The sequence below is a fragment of the Mirounga leonina genome, unplaced genomic scaffold (genome assembly GCF_011800145.1).
Source record: "Mirounga leonina isolate KUSES-001 unplaced genomic scaffold, KU_Mleo_1.0 Mir_101664, whole genome shotgun sequence".
Lineage (NCBI taxonomy): Eukaryota > Metazoa > Chordata > Mammalia > Carnivora > Phocidae > Mirounga > Mirounga leonina.
The window spans coordinates 13,931,820-13,946,049 of NW_023270175.1; the positions used below are offsets into that span (position 1 = coordinate 13,931,820).

Genomic DNA, 14,230 nt, shown 5'->3' on the forward strand with positions numbered 1-14,230 from the left:
TCAATATCCCCCTACCGGCCCAATTGGAAGAGCCCAATTCACCGGCGCTGAGCCTTTCCGCTCTTTCCTTCTTTTTTCCCCTTTTTAGACCCACCATCTTCTAGGGGAAGAAAAGTCTCGGATTTTCTTTATAATTTCTTTCTTTCTCTCTCTCTCGCTTTTGTTTCTTTGGGGGTTTTTTGTTTGTTTTGTTTCTCGGTGTTTTGTCTTTTTTGTTTTGTTCGGTGTTTTAGGTTTTCATTCTCTCTCTCTCTCATTCTCTCTCTCTCTCTCTCTCTCTCTCTCTCTCTCTCTCGTAGTGATAGGGAGAGAGATCGCTTTGGCGAACCGAGCTTGCAGCCAATGAACCCGCCTTCCAGATTGGTGTGAAGACAGAAGTGAGGTGGGGGGCGGGGAGGGGGTGTGAGAGAGCCTGGAGAGGGAACAAGAAAGGGAGAGAGAGAGAGAGACTGAGAGAGAGACTGAGAGAGAGAGAGAGGAGGCGGTGGAGGAGGAGGACTAGTGTGGGGTGGAAAGGAAGAGTGAGCGAGAGCAAGTTGAGGGGAGGGGGTGTAAGAGCCGGCGAATTCTTTTTCTTTTTCTATTATTATTTTGACGACTCCTGAGTTGCGCCCATGCTCTTGTCAGCTTCGTCTTAGGCGTAGCATGGCCAGGCAGAAGAAAATGGGGCAAAACGTGCTCCGGGCGGTCTTCCTTTTAGTCCTGGGGCTTTTGGGTCATTCTCACGGAGGATTCCCCAACACCATCAGCATAGGTAAGCGCGAGCAAGCAGCCAGTCGGGCCGGGCTCCCCTGCACCCGAGACCACTGCCCCGGCGGGGCTGCTGCGGCCGCGGGGCCCCATCCTGCATGGCCAGGGGAGGGGACCGGGGACGGGAACCCGGCAGGAGCCTCGGGGATCTGAGCCCCAGGGAGCCGGCTGGTCTGGGGAGCGGCGGGGACGCGAGAGGGGTCTCCCGGGGCTGGGGGTGGGAGCGGTGGGCTCCCGGGGGATTCAGAGAGGAGCGGAGCAGGGGAAGCGTGCGGGAGGCCGGGAGGCTGCAAAGGGGCGAAGAGTCGCGGCTTTTCGGCTGGCTGCTCTGGACTTTGCCATGGCGTGCGTGCCGCGGCTGGAAGTTGTCCCAGGGTGATGCTGCCTGTCAGGCCGCGCCAGGGCGCCCCGTCCCGCGTGTCCGTCTGCCGGAGACCGGCTGGAGCTGGGGGAGCTGGAAGACCCCCCCCCCCGGGTTCCCCAGACCCGGGCGGCAGCCAGGGTCGGTGGCGGATGGGGCAGGCGCGGGTGTGAGGCAGGGAGCTGTGCGAGCGAGCGGGCGGGCGGCGAAGTCACGCAGACCACGAATTCATGAATTGCCGCTGTGTCTGTCTGGAGCCCGGCTCCCGGGCGCTGGGAGAGAGTTCTCTCAGCTTCTGTCTTGTATTTTCGAGTCTGAGAAGTTAGGATTGTTGCCGTTACTGAACCAAACCCCCGAATTGTCCAGGGGGGATGGGGGGATGGCTGCCGGGAACAGGATGGGGCAGCAGGGGGAACGGAATTGCTTTTCTTGCCAACCCTTCCCTTTGCACCAGGAAAAGATGAACCAGCTTGTGGAGATGGGCGTCGGGGTGAGGGTGGGGGGTGGGGGGGAGAAGTGGAGAGGAAGCTACTGCCCGAGAAAGAACCGAGTCCCCAAAGCAGCCCCCTCTTCCCCCTCTCCCCTTTCCCCCTTGCCTCTGGCCTCTTCTCTTCCTCTTCAGTCAGGAGGAAAACCAGGTTTCTCTTGGCCAAAATTTGAGTTCACAAGAGTCTAGAAAGACACACAGGTTGAAAATCAATAATCACCGCACACCCCAGTGCCATCGAGAGATATCCCCTATCTGTAGTGCTCCCCAGTTTCTAGCCGGTCCTGGGAGGGGACACGAACCAAATCTCGGTTCCTTTTGCTTATAGGTGGACTTTTCATGAGAAACACGGTGCAGGAGCACAGCGCTTTCCGCTTTGCCGTGCAGTTATACAACACCAACCAGAACACCACGGAGAAGCCCTTCCATTTGAATTACCACGTAGATCACTTGGATTCTTCCAATAGTTTTTCTGTGACTAATGCTTGTAAGTAGATCTGCTTTTTCTCCCTTTTGGGACCTTCGGGACCTCACTTGCATTTTGCTTGTGGGACTTGGGGTCTGCGTGTGTGCTGGGGGGGGTGATTGCCTCAGTAGACATATCAGGGGCTCTCCTTCAATCCAGGTTTCATGCGGCATAAATCAATTCCGTAGGTTCCTGCTGAGGGACTTAAGGCAGTGCACAAAACTCTGTTGTGAATAATGTTAGAGGCAAAAGTTTTATTTTCCTCCTTGCTAAACTGGCGTTCCCTCCCCCACACTCCCCTCTTTGGGCTGGAAAGAAAAAAAAGAAAAAAAATAGCATGGTTGTTCAGGGAAATTTCTTCAGATGGGATAAAAAAAAAAAACTCTTGATTGAGTCAATTCAGGATGTACATTACTTGATTGTTAAAGCTCGCGCCTGGCTGTAGGAATGAGCTGAATTTGACAATCACCTAATATTTAGGAGCCAAATATGAGAAATTCTGCAAACAAGTGACCTTGAGGCACAGATCAGGCTGGGTTTCCTGGCCTCTTTCTGTCCTATAATATCACCTTTCTTACTAAGAGAGCTCTGATAGGAACTGATAAGACAAACCCATTACAAGTGATGAATGCCTGGCAAACTGAAGGGAAGGGAGAAGACAGTGCTCGGGTTACTATTTGGGAAGCTACTTCTGCCTCCCCTAGTATTGTTCACCGCCCCCCCCACCCTGATTCTTCTTAGGGCAAAAGGTGGAGGGGAGGGGGGAAGCTTGCAGCAGAAAACCTGAATTTCAAAAGGGAGGAATTTCATCAGCCCCAAAGCCATTTCTGAAATACCTAGTTGTGCTCTGATTGTTCCTCTGGAAAGGGGACATTTTGAGAAGTAAAACCATGGGAACCCAAATGACCAATAGCCTGTTGGACACAGGTTTTCTTGAATGGAATGTTTTATGAGAAAGACTGGTAATTCTTCATCTAAGCTTATTTTACTAAAAGTTTTCACAACAGTGAGGCTGATGATGGCATAAATATGTTTTGCTTTTACGGCTGGTGTAGTTTGGCATTTTGGGTTTTTTAAATTTTATTTCAAGGGAGAAATGGTATTTATGTTTCATTGGGGGAAACTTTGTATATAACTTCCTTCAAATTCTTCTGCCTCAAAGGATATGTGACTTCCAAAAACTGTTGAAAGGGTCACCAAGGGCACAGGTTCCTTGGATTTGAAGGCTTAGGTCAAGGAGATGGGGGTGAAGTACTTTGCAAGAAATGTGACACTTCAGCAGGTTTAAGAAAATTTTAGCTGAAGGTACAGATCCTTATATGAACATGTTCTGAGATACTCTGTATTTGACATTCATTGGCTTTCCGACATTGACAAAAATAGGAACTTATTAATTCCAGCTAAGTGTGAAAGTTACAAAATGTCTGTCTATACTTTGCATCTTATTTCAGTAATCCCAGCCTGTCGCTACAGCACTTACAACACACATCTGACTCTTAATCCTGCAGCACTGTGATCTTGTCAAGAGGCTGAATCTCAAATGCAGCTTCCTAAGTATCAATTAGAACAGATTTAAAACCAAATACATCAAACTAGCAGGATTTATTAATAATAATGAATAATATCTATTTCAACTCACTTTAGTGTCTTTCCACTGATGAGGACTGGGATAAGAGTGCCAATTAACTTCTTAGGAATGGATTGATTTCCGAGGTCTTTCGTCCTGTTTTTCTATGGTCAAATCGGATTGACACCCACCTGCTAAGGGCTATCGGAACCCTACCAAGTAGCAAGAAGGAAATGATCCTTGCCCTGTGAAAAGCTCAGGCTTGAGAACAATTGAGGCAATAAGTCATTCATATCAGTGTTGAGTTGCCTTAATGTCTTAACCTCCCAGGGCAATAAAGGAACAACCATGGGAAAGGAAAAGAAATTGATCAGCTCCCATACCCCCGATCCACAGCACTTCTGTTTAAAAGCTTACAAGGCTAGGTTATGGCTGGGGGCTTGAAAATGTGGGATAATGGGTGTGGCTCACTGGACAACGAGAAAGACAAAACAAAAAAGTGACCTTGCTTTTAGTTATGCCAGATACACATATATGCCTACAAAGACACACACAGGAGAAATATCCAGAAACCAGTGATGTATACCCAGCTGCCTGTTGCACTCTCAGACTTTACAGCTCAGAGACAGAGGAGGAAAGCTACCATCTTCTCTGGTCCCCGAAACAGTTCCTCTCTGAATGTCACAATCATTGAATGGGGGCCAGATCCCAAAGCTGTCTCCGGGCAGCTGCTGCTTAGAAGCTTAGTATGAGAAAGATGACTAGTCCAACCACAATCTGATAGTCTCTGAATGCAGAAAATAAGCATTTCTAGGGTCCATGGGAGCCCTGGAGGTGTAGCTCATCTTCCCACCCCCCACCCCCAGGCTTAACTGTTCTTTTTCCTAGAGAAATAGAGATCATGTATCTCAGATGCTGACATAATAATACTAGTTCAGGACTGAAGCCTGGCAGATGATCCCAGGTTCCATTCTTCCAACTGATTGCACTATTGTGCAGAGAAGAAACCCTGGATCCTCTCTCCTGCCCCTTCCTGGAGACCTAGGGAGAATTGGAGAAAACCCCTGATGAGTCCAAATCTGGTCACCCACCTCTCCTATCTGGTTCAGTATGGAACAGGAAGGCAAAAATTAAAGAAACTTTTCCCTGTTTCCATTCAGAATTCCTAGTTTCAGCCCTAGAATTAATTTCTTCCCGTGATATTCCCTGCATCCCCAATCCTTGGGCGGGCACACACTTTCCAGGGCTTAGGTATGCAGGTAAACAAACCCCTGAAGAATAAACAAAAGGTAATGCTTTCTGTGTGTGTCCCTGCTCCACATCCCCTCCCCCAATGTATTCAGAAGGTTTCCTCGCAATGAATCCCGGGCAGCATATTTAAAGACTCTTCTTCACCAGCAACCAATTTTTTTTTTTTTGCACAACCCCCAAGAGGTTTACTTAAGACAGACTCCAACTTCGTTCTGTCTTAAGAGGCCAATAAAAGCCTCTTTGGCTTCGAAACGTGGCTCATTTGGGATCTCGGTTCACAGGTGAATTAAAGTTTATTGAAGAGACTCATCTGATTTGAAGCACATGTTCCCATTTCATAGGAATTAATTGCGTTTGCTCTCTGACTTTTCAGTTTAGCTAGATGACCCCAGAAGGGAGGATGGTGTGCATATATGGTTTCAGGATCCATGCGTTCACACACACAACCAGGGTGTATAAAAAGAGATGTACACACATGTTTTTAAGTTACATGGCTGTTCTTGAAAAACCCCATCTGATCGTCCCCGGGCTTCGGGGGTTGTGGAAACACCGAGGGAGGGCCGGGTCTCATTTGCGTGGCTTTGCTGCCCTGGTTCCTCGGGAGGCGCCCCGGCTTCCCTTGAAGTCCCCTCCCGTGTGTTGCTGCTGTGCACTTGTAGCGCACTCCACACTACATCGCCCCAGCCTCTGCAGTGTCAGCTCATTAGCACACAGATCTCATATTCCCTCTCCGCACTGTCATTGCAAAAATTGCTGTTGTACACCTTTACAGCCAACAAATGTGCTCGTGGATTACGCACTGTTTGCAAGAAGCAAGGAAAAGGCAAATGTAACCTTAAAGGTTATTCACCATGGAATTGTGCTCTGAACGCGTTGGCTTAAATAAAAATCCGTTGATGGAGGCGCAGTAGTGATGGTAGGACTTCGGAGCGCAGGCTCTAATGGAGCCCCAGGCAAAATCCCTTTGGCTGCCTAAATCTAACTCATCAGCTGCACATTTTGATTCCATTAATATTTTTTTCGAGCCCCGTGAAATATACCTGCTGAGAACACGCTCCCTTTATAACTGAGCGCGTTTTGCTACCAAGTGTACTTAGCTGAGACAGGTTTCCGTCTCTTTGCCCACAGATCACAATCTAATTATCTAATTATTCTAATTGCCAGGATCCATTTAACTGTTTAGGTCCATTTGGAAAGGAAATGTCTCCCCTGATCTGCTTCTCTGCTCTTTGGTGGGTTTGGTTTTGTTTTCGCGTTGGTCTCTTTCACGGAGTCTTTGGACCCAGGGTGAAGACCTGCAGTATCACTGCCCTCAAACGGATCTGCGTTATGCTAACCAGTGTCGACTGCTCCAGCCCCACCTCCCACGCCCCAGCTCCCCATCTTTGTGCCTCGGCTGCTGTCCCTCTCCTCTGTCTGCTGGCCAGTCTTCAATAAGCTCCCTGGCTTAGCTCACTTCTTGGCCCCTCTGGCCAGCTGGCTTAGCCCACTGAGGCACGAAGACGTCGCCTCTGTGGTGCCAAAGACTTAAGTCACCTTCTCACAAGGTTTATTATGGGTTTTTTTTAATCTATTTTTTATGTGGAGAGGAGGGAGGAAGGTGATGCTGTTCATTTGGGCCGTAAAAATAGATGGCTATCAGCAGGCTGTAAAGGTGAGCTTCTAGCAAAGTGTACTGCCTCCCCTAGAAGGCAGCTTCCTATTATCTACTAAGTGGGGGCGGGGGGGGGGGGAGAGACCAGGAAGGGTTTGAGTGGAAGGAACAAAGAGAACTATTGTTCTTTCTCTGTGCTTACAGCCAAATGAGCCACGGGTTTTCTTCCTCTCCGCAATTTTAACTTTTTCCCCCTAAAATGAAACTAGTTTTCCACATCCCCCCATTTCGACCTCTACCCGAGGTTTCTGTAATTCTGCCTTTTCCTCCCTACTCCCCAAGATGGAAAGAGAATAGTGGGGGCTGGTTGAGATTTTTATGTTCTGGTTTTGGCTCCTGATGGATTTATTTTGAAATGTCATTATGAGGGGTAGTCAGAAGTGATTGGCTGGTTTCATTTTAAGAGACTGGGAAATAAATAAGGCTCCCGAGGCGTTGTTGTTAGTCTTCCTTTGTGGATAGAGATTTGTCATTTTTATACGGTGGGTTAAAGGATTAACAGACAGCATGGATTTTCAGAGAGGGCCAGAATTTGAGAAGGAAGCATTCATAACTTTGGGGGAGTAAACATGCTTATTCGGATGCTTTAGCTTTGAGCTCTTCAGATTGAGACCGCAAACAGATTTGAAGGACCTTTCATAAAACTTTCTACCTTCTCTGCGGGTCAGGAATATTATCTGCATACCTTACCTGATCCGTTAAAAGAAATCACATTTTGACTTTGTTCCTTTGGCTCTGATACTTAGGGTCTAATTAGATAAAATGTCCACAGGAGGGTGCAATTAAAACCCTAGGTGGGGGCGATGGGTGTTCTTCAGCACGAGTGTGGGAGTTGTGCAGACGCATAAGGAACTCCCTCCCTGCTCGGGAAATGTCTGGGCTCCAGACGTAGAGCTACAAATAGCCTCAGCCTGTGTGTGGGATGAGCCTTGAGCAGGGCAGCAGCCCCCCAAAAGGGGTCAGTACTTGGCAAAAGGTGAACACAGGCAGAATGTGTCCTCTTTCACACCTCTACTTCTTCTCTTGCCACAATTTCCCCCGCCGGCTCTGCCTGCCCAGCCCACGGCTTTTTGCTGGTCTCTGAGTGGTCCCCGACTCTGGTATCCCATCCACAATAAACTGACCTCGGCACTGTTCTCCGCTCTGGACTTTTCTGCTCCTTCTCTATCAGAATATCCCCGTTCTTGATCTAGCCTTTTGAGGGCCTGCACTCTACTTTAGGGGTGGCAGTATTTTACCCTAATACAGGAATCTAGCTGAAAGTGGCCGATAAGGGGTTAGTATACCTAATGTGAATATTTGCTTTAAAACCAGAGACTGTGGGAACCATAATGCTTCAGTTTCAAGGAAGGGAAGATACTCAAGGGGGTGTGTTTCTGGACGTGATGCACAGAGTGGCTGTTTGCTCTACCCAAAACAAAGATCAGCTGGCCCTGGTCATGGAAGACCTCTACAGGCCAAAGTAAAAAGCTACCTGCACGTGGGGGGGTTTGGTGTAAGTACACCCAAGGCACAGGGCAGGTACAACTTCACCATGTCAAACTTGGCCTTTGTTGTAATTGGGAGAGTAGCCACAGTTCCTAGGGATTCATTTTATTCAGGAGGCAAATATGTATGGCGCTTTTTTTTTATGTCAACCATACCTCGATTAAATAGTCTAAAAAAGTGTGAACTTTTCATATGTTCTACCAAAAGAAAAAAAAAAGAGGCTGTTGTAGAATCGGAAGGTGCCTCCGTGGGCACCGGCGGGAGGTACACCAGCATGGGACGGAGGTCATAGGGGGGAGTAAGGTGGTGAGGAAGCGGGCATGTAGAATGCAGGGATTACAAGGCAGTATTCCCCCCTCACAGACACTAAATGGTAGCTCCGGAGTGCTAAGGAGAGGAAACAGAGCTGGCAAGGACCCCTTCACCCCATGGGACACAGTTTACTCTAGAACAGCACCTCTCAACCTTTTATGGGCACACCAATCACCCGGGAATCCTGTTAAAATGAAGTTCCTGATTCAATAGGTCCGCGGTAGCATCCAAGAATTTGCATCTCTGGCAAACGCCGAGGTGATGCCGATGCTGCTGGTTCTCAAACCACTTTGAGTAAAGAGTCCAGAGCAGGGAGACCGTGATTACCAAAGAAAAAGGCTCTCCCAGACAAGCTCTTACCCCTATCTGTACCTCTTGACCTTCCAAAGAAGGTTCTGTAAGAGACACATTTGGCTCATTCTGATTCAAGGATGTCCCTATCACACTCCCAGGAACCCTGTGCCCGGTTCAGCCATGTCTGTAGGTGACATGATTAGATGTCTGATGAGAGCGTCTACTTAAGGTTGCTTTTTGTAGGGATTTGGAAGAGACTGGAAGGCAGGCTGAGAGAGGAGGTAGCTCATGAGCCAGGATGACAGAGTCTTGGCTCCTTGCCACACCCTAAAGTGTCCCCTTTAGAAACAACCTGCCTGAGAGAGTTAAGGTTGGCATGCAGTGGCAACTGCCTTTCCACTTTGCTTCTCAGCTGTCTGACCCCCCCTTAAACAGGGTGAGAATCAAGAGGTACAACACAACTCGAATTCTGTCTGGTTCCCTAACAACTGAAAAATTGACTACATTTTCAAGGCTGGTGCCAAGAACACACTGTGAGGTAGAGGGGAGGAAAGGGAGGTACTGTCACTCTCGAACGTATCTGAGCTGAGGACTCCTCCAGAGAAGTCATTAGAAGCTCACCCAGTGTCATTCGAAGGCTGCCCAATGGCACCCTACTACCCTAAATATTGTCCCCCTATGGCGGTCGGCCATTAGAAATTCCACACTATTTATTTGTGGTATGGCACTTCAAGGCCTGTGCTAAAATGCAAGCATACCATCTGAAAGTGAATGAGTTAAATCCTTATCAGCCATTGAGGTTCCAACCAGAATTCTTTGACCAGGTTACCACCTATTACCTTGCAGAATCCTTAGAGGAGTTTTCCAAGACAGGTAAGTGCCCCCAAACAAAGCACCTTCCCAAGAAAGTGGGGGCATCAAATAGATGGTGGGCAGTCAGGGAGCACAGGGGGACTCTTGAAGATGAGGAAGAGTCCCTCAAATACACTTCACCTATCTGGCAACATTTGACTTTCTCCCTGGATAAATTCTGGGAGTTTCTTCACTAAGATTTTAGTTGCCTTTGACCCTGCAAGTCCCACCCTTTTGATAGTGGTGGGTGTATCCTCTCTGCCACGCATGGTTGTTTGCTGCAACAGATGATCTCAGCCTCTAGATTCCCCACAATTACTGTGGGATATTTTCGGAAGTAAAACCAGTTTGTGATGAGGGATGGTGAGGATTTTTTAAACCTTTTTAAAACTGTTGCAATCAAAACTAGTTCCCTTTCAATTATCCATGATTGGCTGATGTATTTTGCCAATCAATTACTTATTGCGACAGGGACCTCATTCTTGAAGCTGCCCAGAAAGGGATCAGGCTACCGGCAACGAATGAGACAGGAAGGGACAGGACCCAGCCTGCGCAGGAGTAATTGTGTGGATGTGGTTGTGGGTCTCCCTGTGGGTGAACACCTTTACACATTTAAGGTAGAAAGGCGGCCAACATCTACAGTCAGCCAGAACCTGTTACAGAGTCTCACATATTCTTATATTTCATTGTTATCTCCAAAGCTACTTGTTCATTAGTTTAAAACAGTATTTCTTGAATTGGACCACTTGCATCAAAATCGCCAGAGATGTTTGTTAAACATACGATTTCCTAGGTCACACTCCAGATGTTTTAAATCAGAAAATATAAGGATAGGCCTTTTTTTTTTTTTTTTAACAAGCTCTATGGGTGATTCTAATGCACACTCACGTTGGGAATCACTAGTTTAATTAGCCCTGGTACTGCAAACAGAGATCTGTGGATTCAAACTGAACATTTGTTGAGCACCCACTGAGCTGCAAGCATTGTACCAGGCACTTTCACATACGTGACTTCTGTAAGCAAGCGAGGTGCTTTGGGCCCATGCGAGCATTAGTGAGTGGCTCTCAGGTTGGAAATCCAAGACTTGAGAGAACTAAGACTAACCTCAATTGAGTCACAGTCTCTGAGGTAAACAAAGCAAAACTGCTCTTTGCAATGGTAAGTAGAGATGAGGCAATGACTTTATTTTTGACTTCTCTTCTTTGCTTGTTAGCTAATGATCAGTCCTTAGCCATGCTATAAACTAGGTGGTATGACAAATGCCAACCCATTTGTGAAAAAAACAGATGCACTGCAGTCACTTTATATGTTATTCATTGTGCCATCCTTGTTATCAACAAAGGCTGAAATAATATTGACTATCATTCATTGAACCCATACTTTGTAGAAGACATGGCACATGTCTTATCTCATGGAGTCAACCCAACATTGCCAGAAAGGAGGTACTCTCATCTTTATTTTATAAAAGAGGAATCAGAGGTGGTTCAAAACATACATAAGCAACTAGCTCCAGGTCACACAGCTGGCTAATTAGTGAGGCCAGGATTCTAGCTGAGGTATTCCTGCCTCTAGAGCCTGGACTCAATTTCAACAGGGGTTGAAGTCTCCAATGATTACAGGGGCCAGGTGGATCGCATAAATGTGTCAGTTGGGCCAGGTGTGGAGTGGTGGGGCTTGCGGCCATCTGGAGAGTCCATGCCCCTCACCTGAAGACACCTAAATCCATTTTTTTAAAAACCACCGTGGGACAAACAGAACATCTGCAACAGGCCTTGGGGGAAGGTGTGAATCTCTGCCATCTACACTGCATTATCCCCCTTCCTCTAGCAGCTAAGTTGCTAGTTGAGGGAAGTTCTATTACCTTGTAGTTAAAAGTATTGAGAAGATCAGAAAATCTCTCCTGCACAAAAGAACCGTTTGACCTTCTCCTCCTGGTGTGCCATCAAGGTACCTCAATATGGCAGAACTTTCTCCCCTTGGTGCACACACTTATGGTCCTGTGTGCATACACTGTATATCCAGTGGCCGTTCGTGGTTGCCTAACCATGACTAACCTTCCTCCCGGCGATGCTGAGGCGTGCAGCAAGAGCAGGATGCTGGCACAGGGTCATTAACAAGTGCCCAGCAGGGCAGAAGAGGAACTACCGGGGGTGCGGTAGGGGAAACTGCTTAGATTCTGGTAAATGCAAATCCCAGCTCCACAAATGGGAGGCCACCGGGTCAAGTACGGCCCTGCCAATATTCACCCAGGGTGGGAGCTTCCCAAACACCCCAAGAAAGAGGCTTATTAACTTTAGACCTGGGTCCAAAATAGAGACGTATAGTTAGTTGTGTGGAGCTGTATAAACTGACCTAAGGCAGTTTGGTCATTCAGATGATTGGGTATGTTTTGTTGGATATCAGTAACTTGCCATTGTTAAAGGGAGGGCTATAGGTCTTCTCCCCATAACCTCACTATCAGATTTAAAAGTAAGCCTCAGACAAAACTCTGTTTCTCATTAAAATAGCAAGCAGGCATAAAATTAATTGGACAGCTTGTTCTGTAGGCTCAGTCAAGTCCAGCTGCCTTTCCTTTTAGGTGCCCCAACAGCACCTTGCCTGCAGGTTCACTTGGGGCAGACAAACAATACTCTAGTGGCGGGTTGCAGGTAACCAAGAATCCTCCTTAGTGGCTGCCCACAGGACTATTTACAAATTAACCCTAGGGTACCAGTTCTAAGGGATAACACTGTAGAGCTTATTAGATCCTTATATCTTCTTTCTGCTTCTTTGGGACCACCTCTACCATATTTCTAGCCAATCAACATATATTGAACACTACCGAGGTCACCAATGAGAAATTTAATGTTAATTTTAAAAGCCTCTGGTGTTCATTAGAGATAAAGATACCCGAAGTGCTTGTAGAACCACTTCTGGGTTGGAATTTTTAAATGCTAGATAACCACTCCTGCACTGTGTATTTCCAAGTAAGAGTAACTGGACCCGCCCCCCACCAGGGTGTAGATTCAGACTAAATAACCCACATCTGTACCACACAATTTATGTCAAAGTCTTATAAAGTAAATTACAGAAAATATAACACTTGAGCTACCATGTTTCTTATGGCCTTGGAAAGCAGTATAAACTGTAGGGGGGATTAGGGGCATGGTGAAATGAACAATGGAGCAGGATTAGGAGATCTACCTGGATGACCTCAGGCAAGTCACTCTGTTCTCTGTTGAAGTTTTTATCTTTGGTAAAATGGGAAGGTTCTTCCGGATGATCTCTAAGGAGGCTTCCATTTTTGACATCTACCATTCCCTCTTGTCTAATCCCTCCCACCTCCTCTTCTAGTAACAGTCTCACTTCATTTCTTACTGAGGAAAGATCATCCAAAATGAAAGCCCCTCAAATTCTTCATCTACATCTAGAAACTTCTCTTTATATCCATCTATTCTCTGGCTTTTCAAGACTATGATCCAACTAATAAATCCTTGCAACCAATGGACAGGGCTTCTAGCCAGTTGTGGCTTATCCTGGCTCGCATCTCACCTCTTCCACTTGCTAGCTGTGAGAGCTTGGGGCAAGTTCACTTAATTTCATTGTGCCTCAGATTTCCCAATTATAAAGTGGGGATAATAATAGTCTTCACCTCATAGGGTTGTGGAGAGTTTCAAAATGAGACAATTTGCAAATCCACATAAAGCACTGAGAATAGTGCCTGGCACATATTGGATATTATTATTATCAACATAATCATTAGTTTAAAATCCTTTGAGCTTTTTGTCCTAAAAACAGAAACCTCATTTCATTTGGAAAGTAAAATCTCTCGTCACTTTAGGGACCAGATTTCCTTCCTGAACAGCTGCCCTCTGAGCCTTTCTATAGTTTTCGGCTCTTCCCCAAACCCAAGATTATTTTTTCCTGCCAAGAAAACCATCCCAGCATTCTTTCAGATCACCAGCCCACCACCATGACCTTCTATATCCCTCACCCATGCATCCAAATTCCCAAGCCCATCCAGTTTGCTTCTTGCGAACGACAGCTACTCAGATACACTCTGTGGTCAAAGAACTCAGAGATGCAGTTTTCTGCATCATCTAAGGACTATGGGTTCAAGGGAAGACCTCAAGTCTTCTCTCCCAAATAAATGGTCTTCTTCATCCCTAAGTCCAACTAGTTCCAATCCCAAAAATGAATGATCCTTTCTGTTCTTTTGTGACAAGCCATTAAGCAAACAGTACACAAGTAGCCCCCTGCCTTCCCAAAGGCCTAGGAGGCATCCATGTGTCTCTCTGATGGTTGATTCGGAAGAAAACAGTTGGGCCAAGCTCCCAGGGGACTGGCTCTTCAGCCCTAGAGCTTCTCTTAGACATGGGGCTGCCCGCTGAGGAATGCAAGGAAAAGAAGCAAGGAAGTGCTCCAGGCCTCCCAGGAGGAAGCCCCTTCATTTTGGGGGGCATCGTTGGCCCATTAGGGAGGGAGATTCCTCCATGGGTCCCAGAGACAAGAGCCCAGGGAACTGAGGAGACAGGCACTCTGTACCCCCCTTTCTTTTCTAGAGCACGCAGTACCCTGGAGCGCACACGTTGCATTCATCTTCCCCTAGTCCTTCCCGCTGCCTAGTGACACTGAGCATTTGCTAATCCTTTTAGTCTAATCCTTTTAGGCTCTTGCCATCCAGATGATGACAGCTCAACAGAGACCCACTTCTGGCACATCTGAGTCCAGTCAACCCTTTGAGTAAATATCACAGCCTCTTCCAAGAG

General features: G+C 47.0%; 1 protein-coding gene across 1 annotated transcript in view; it reads left to right on the plus strand.

Annotated features, from left to right (window-relative positions):
- The first annotated feature begins 315 nt into the window (after positions 1-315).
- GRIA3 (glutamate ionotropic receptor AMPA type subunit 3) overlaps positions 316-14,230 on the plus strand; it is a 275,026-nt gene continuing 261,111 nt past the window's right edge. Inside the window, exons 1-3 of the mRNA XM_035008174.1 lie at positions 316-363; positions 628-754; positions 1,927-2,085. Coding sequence (XP_034864065.1) covers positions 343-363; positions 628-754; positions 1,927-2,085 — 307 coding nt within the window. The 5' untranslated portion in view covers positions 316-342. The remainder of the gene's footprint in view (positions 364-627; positions 755-1,926; positions 2,086-14,230) is intronic.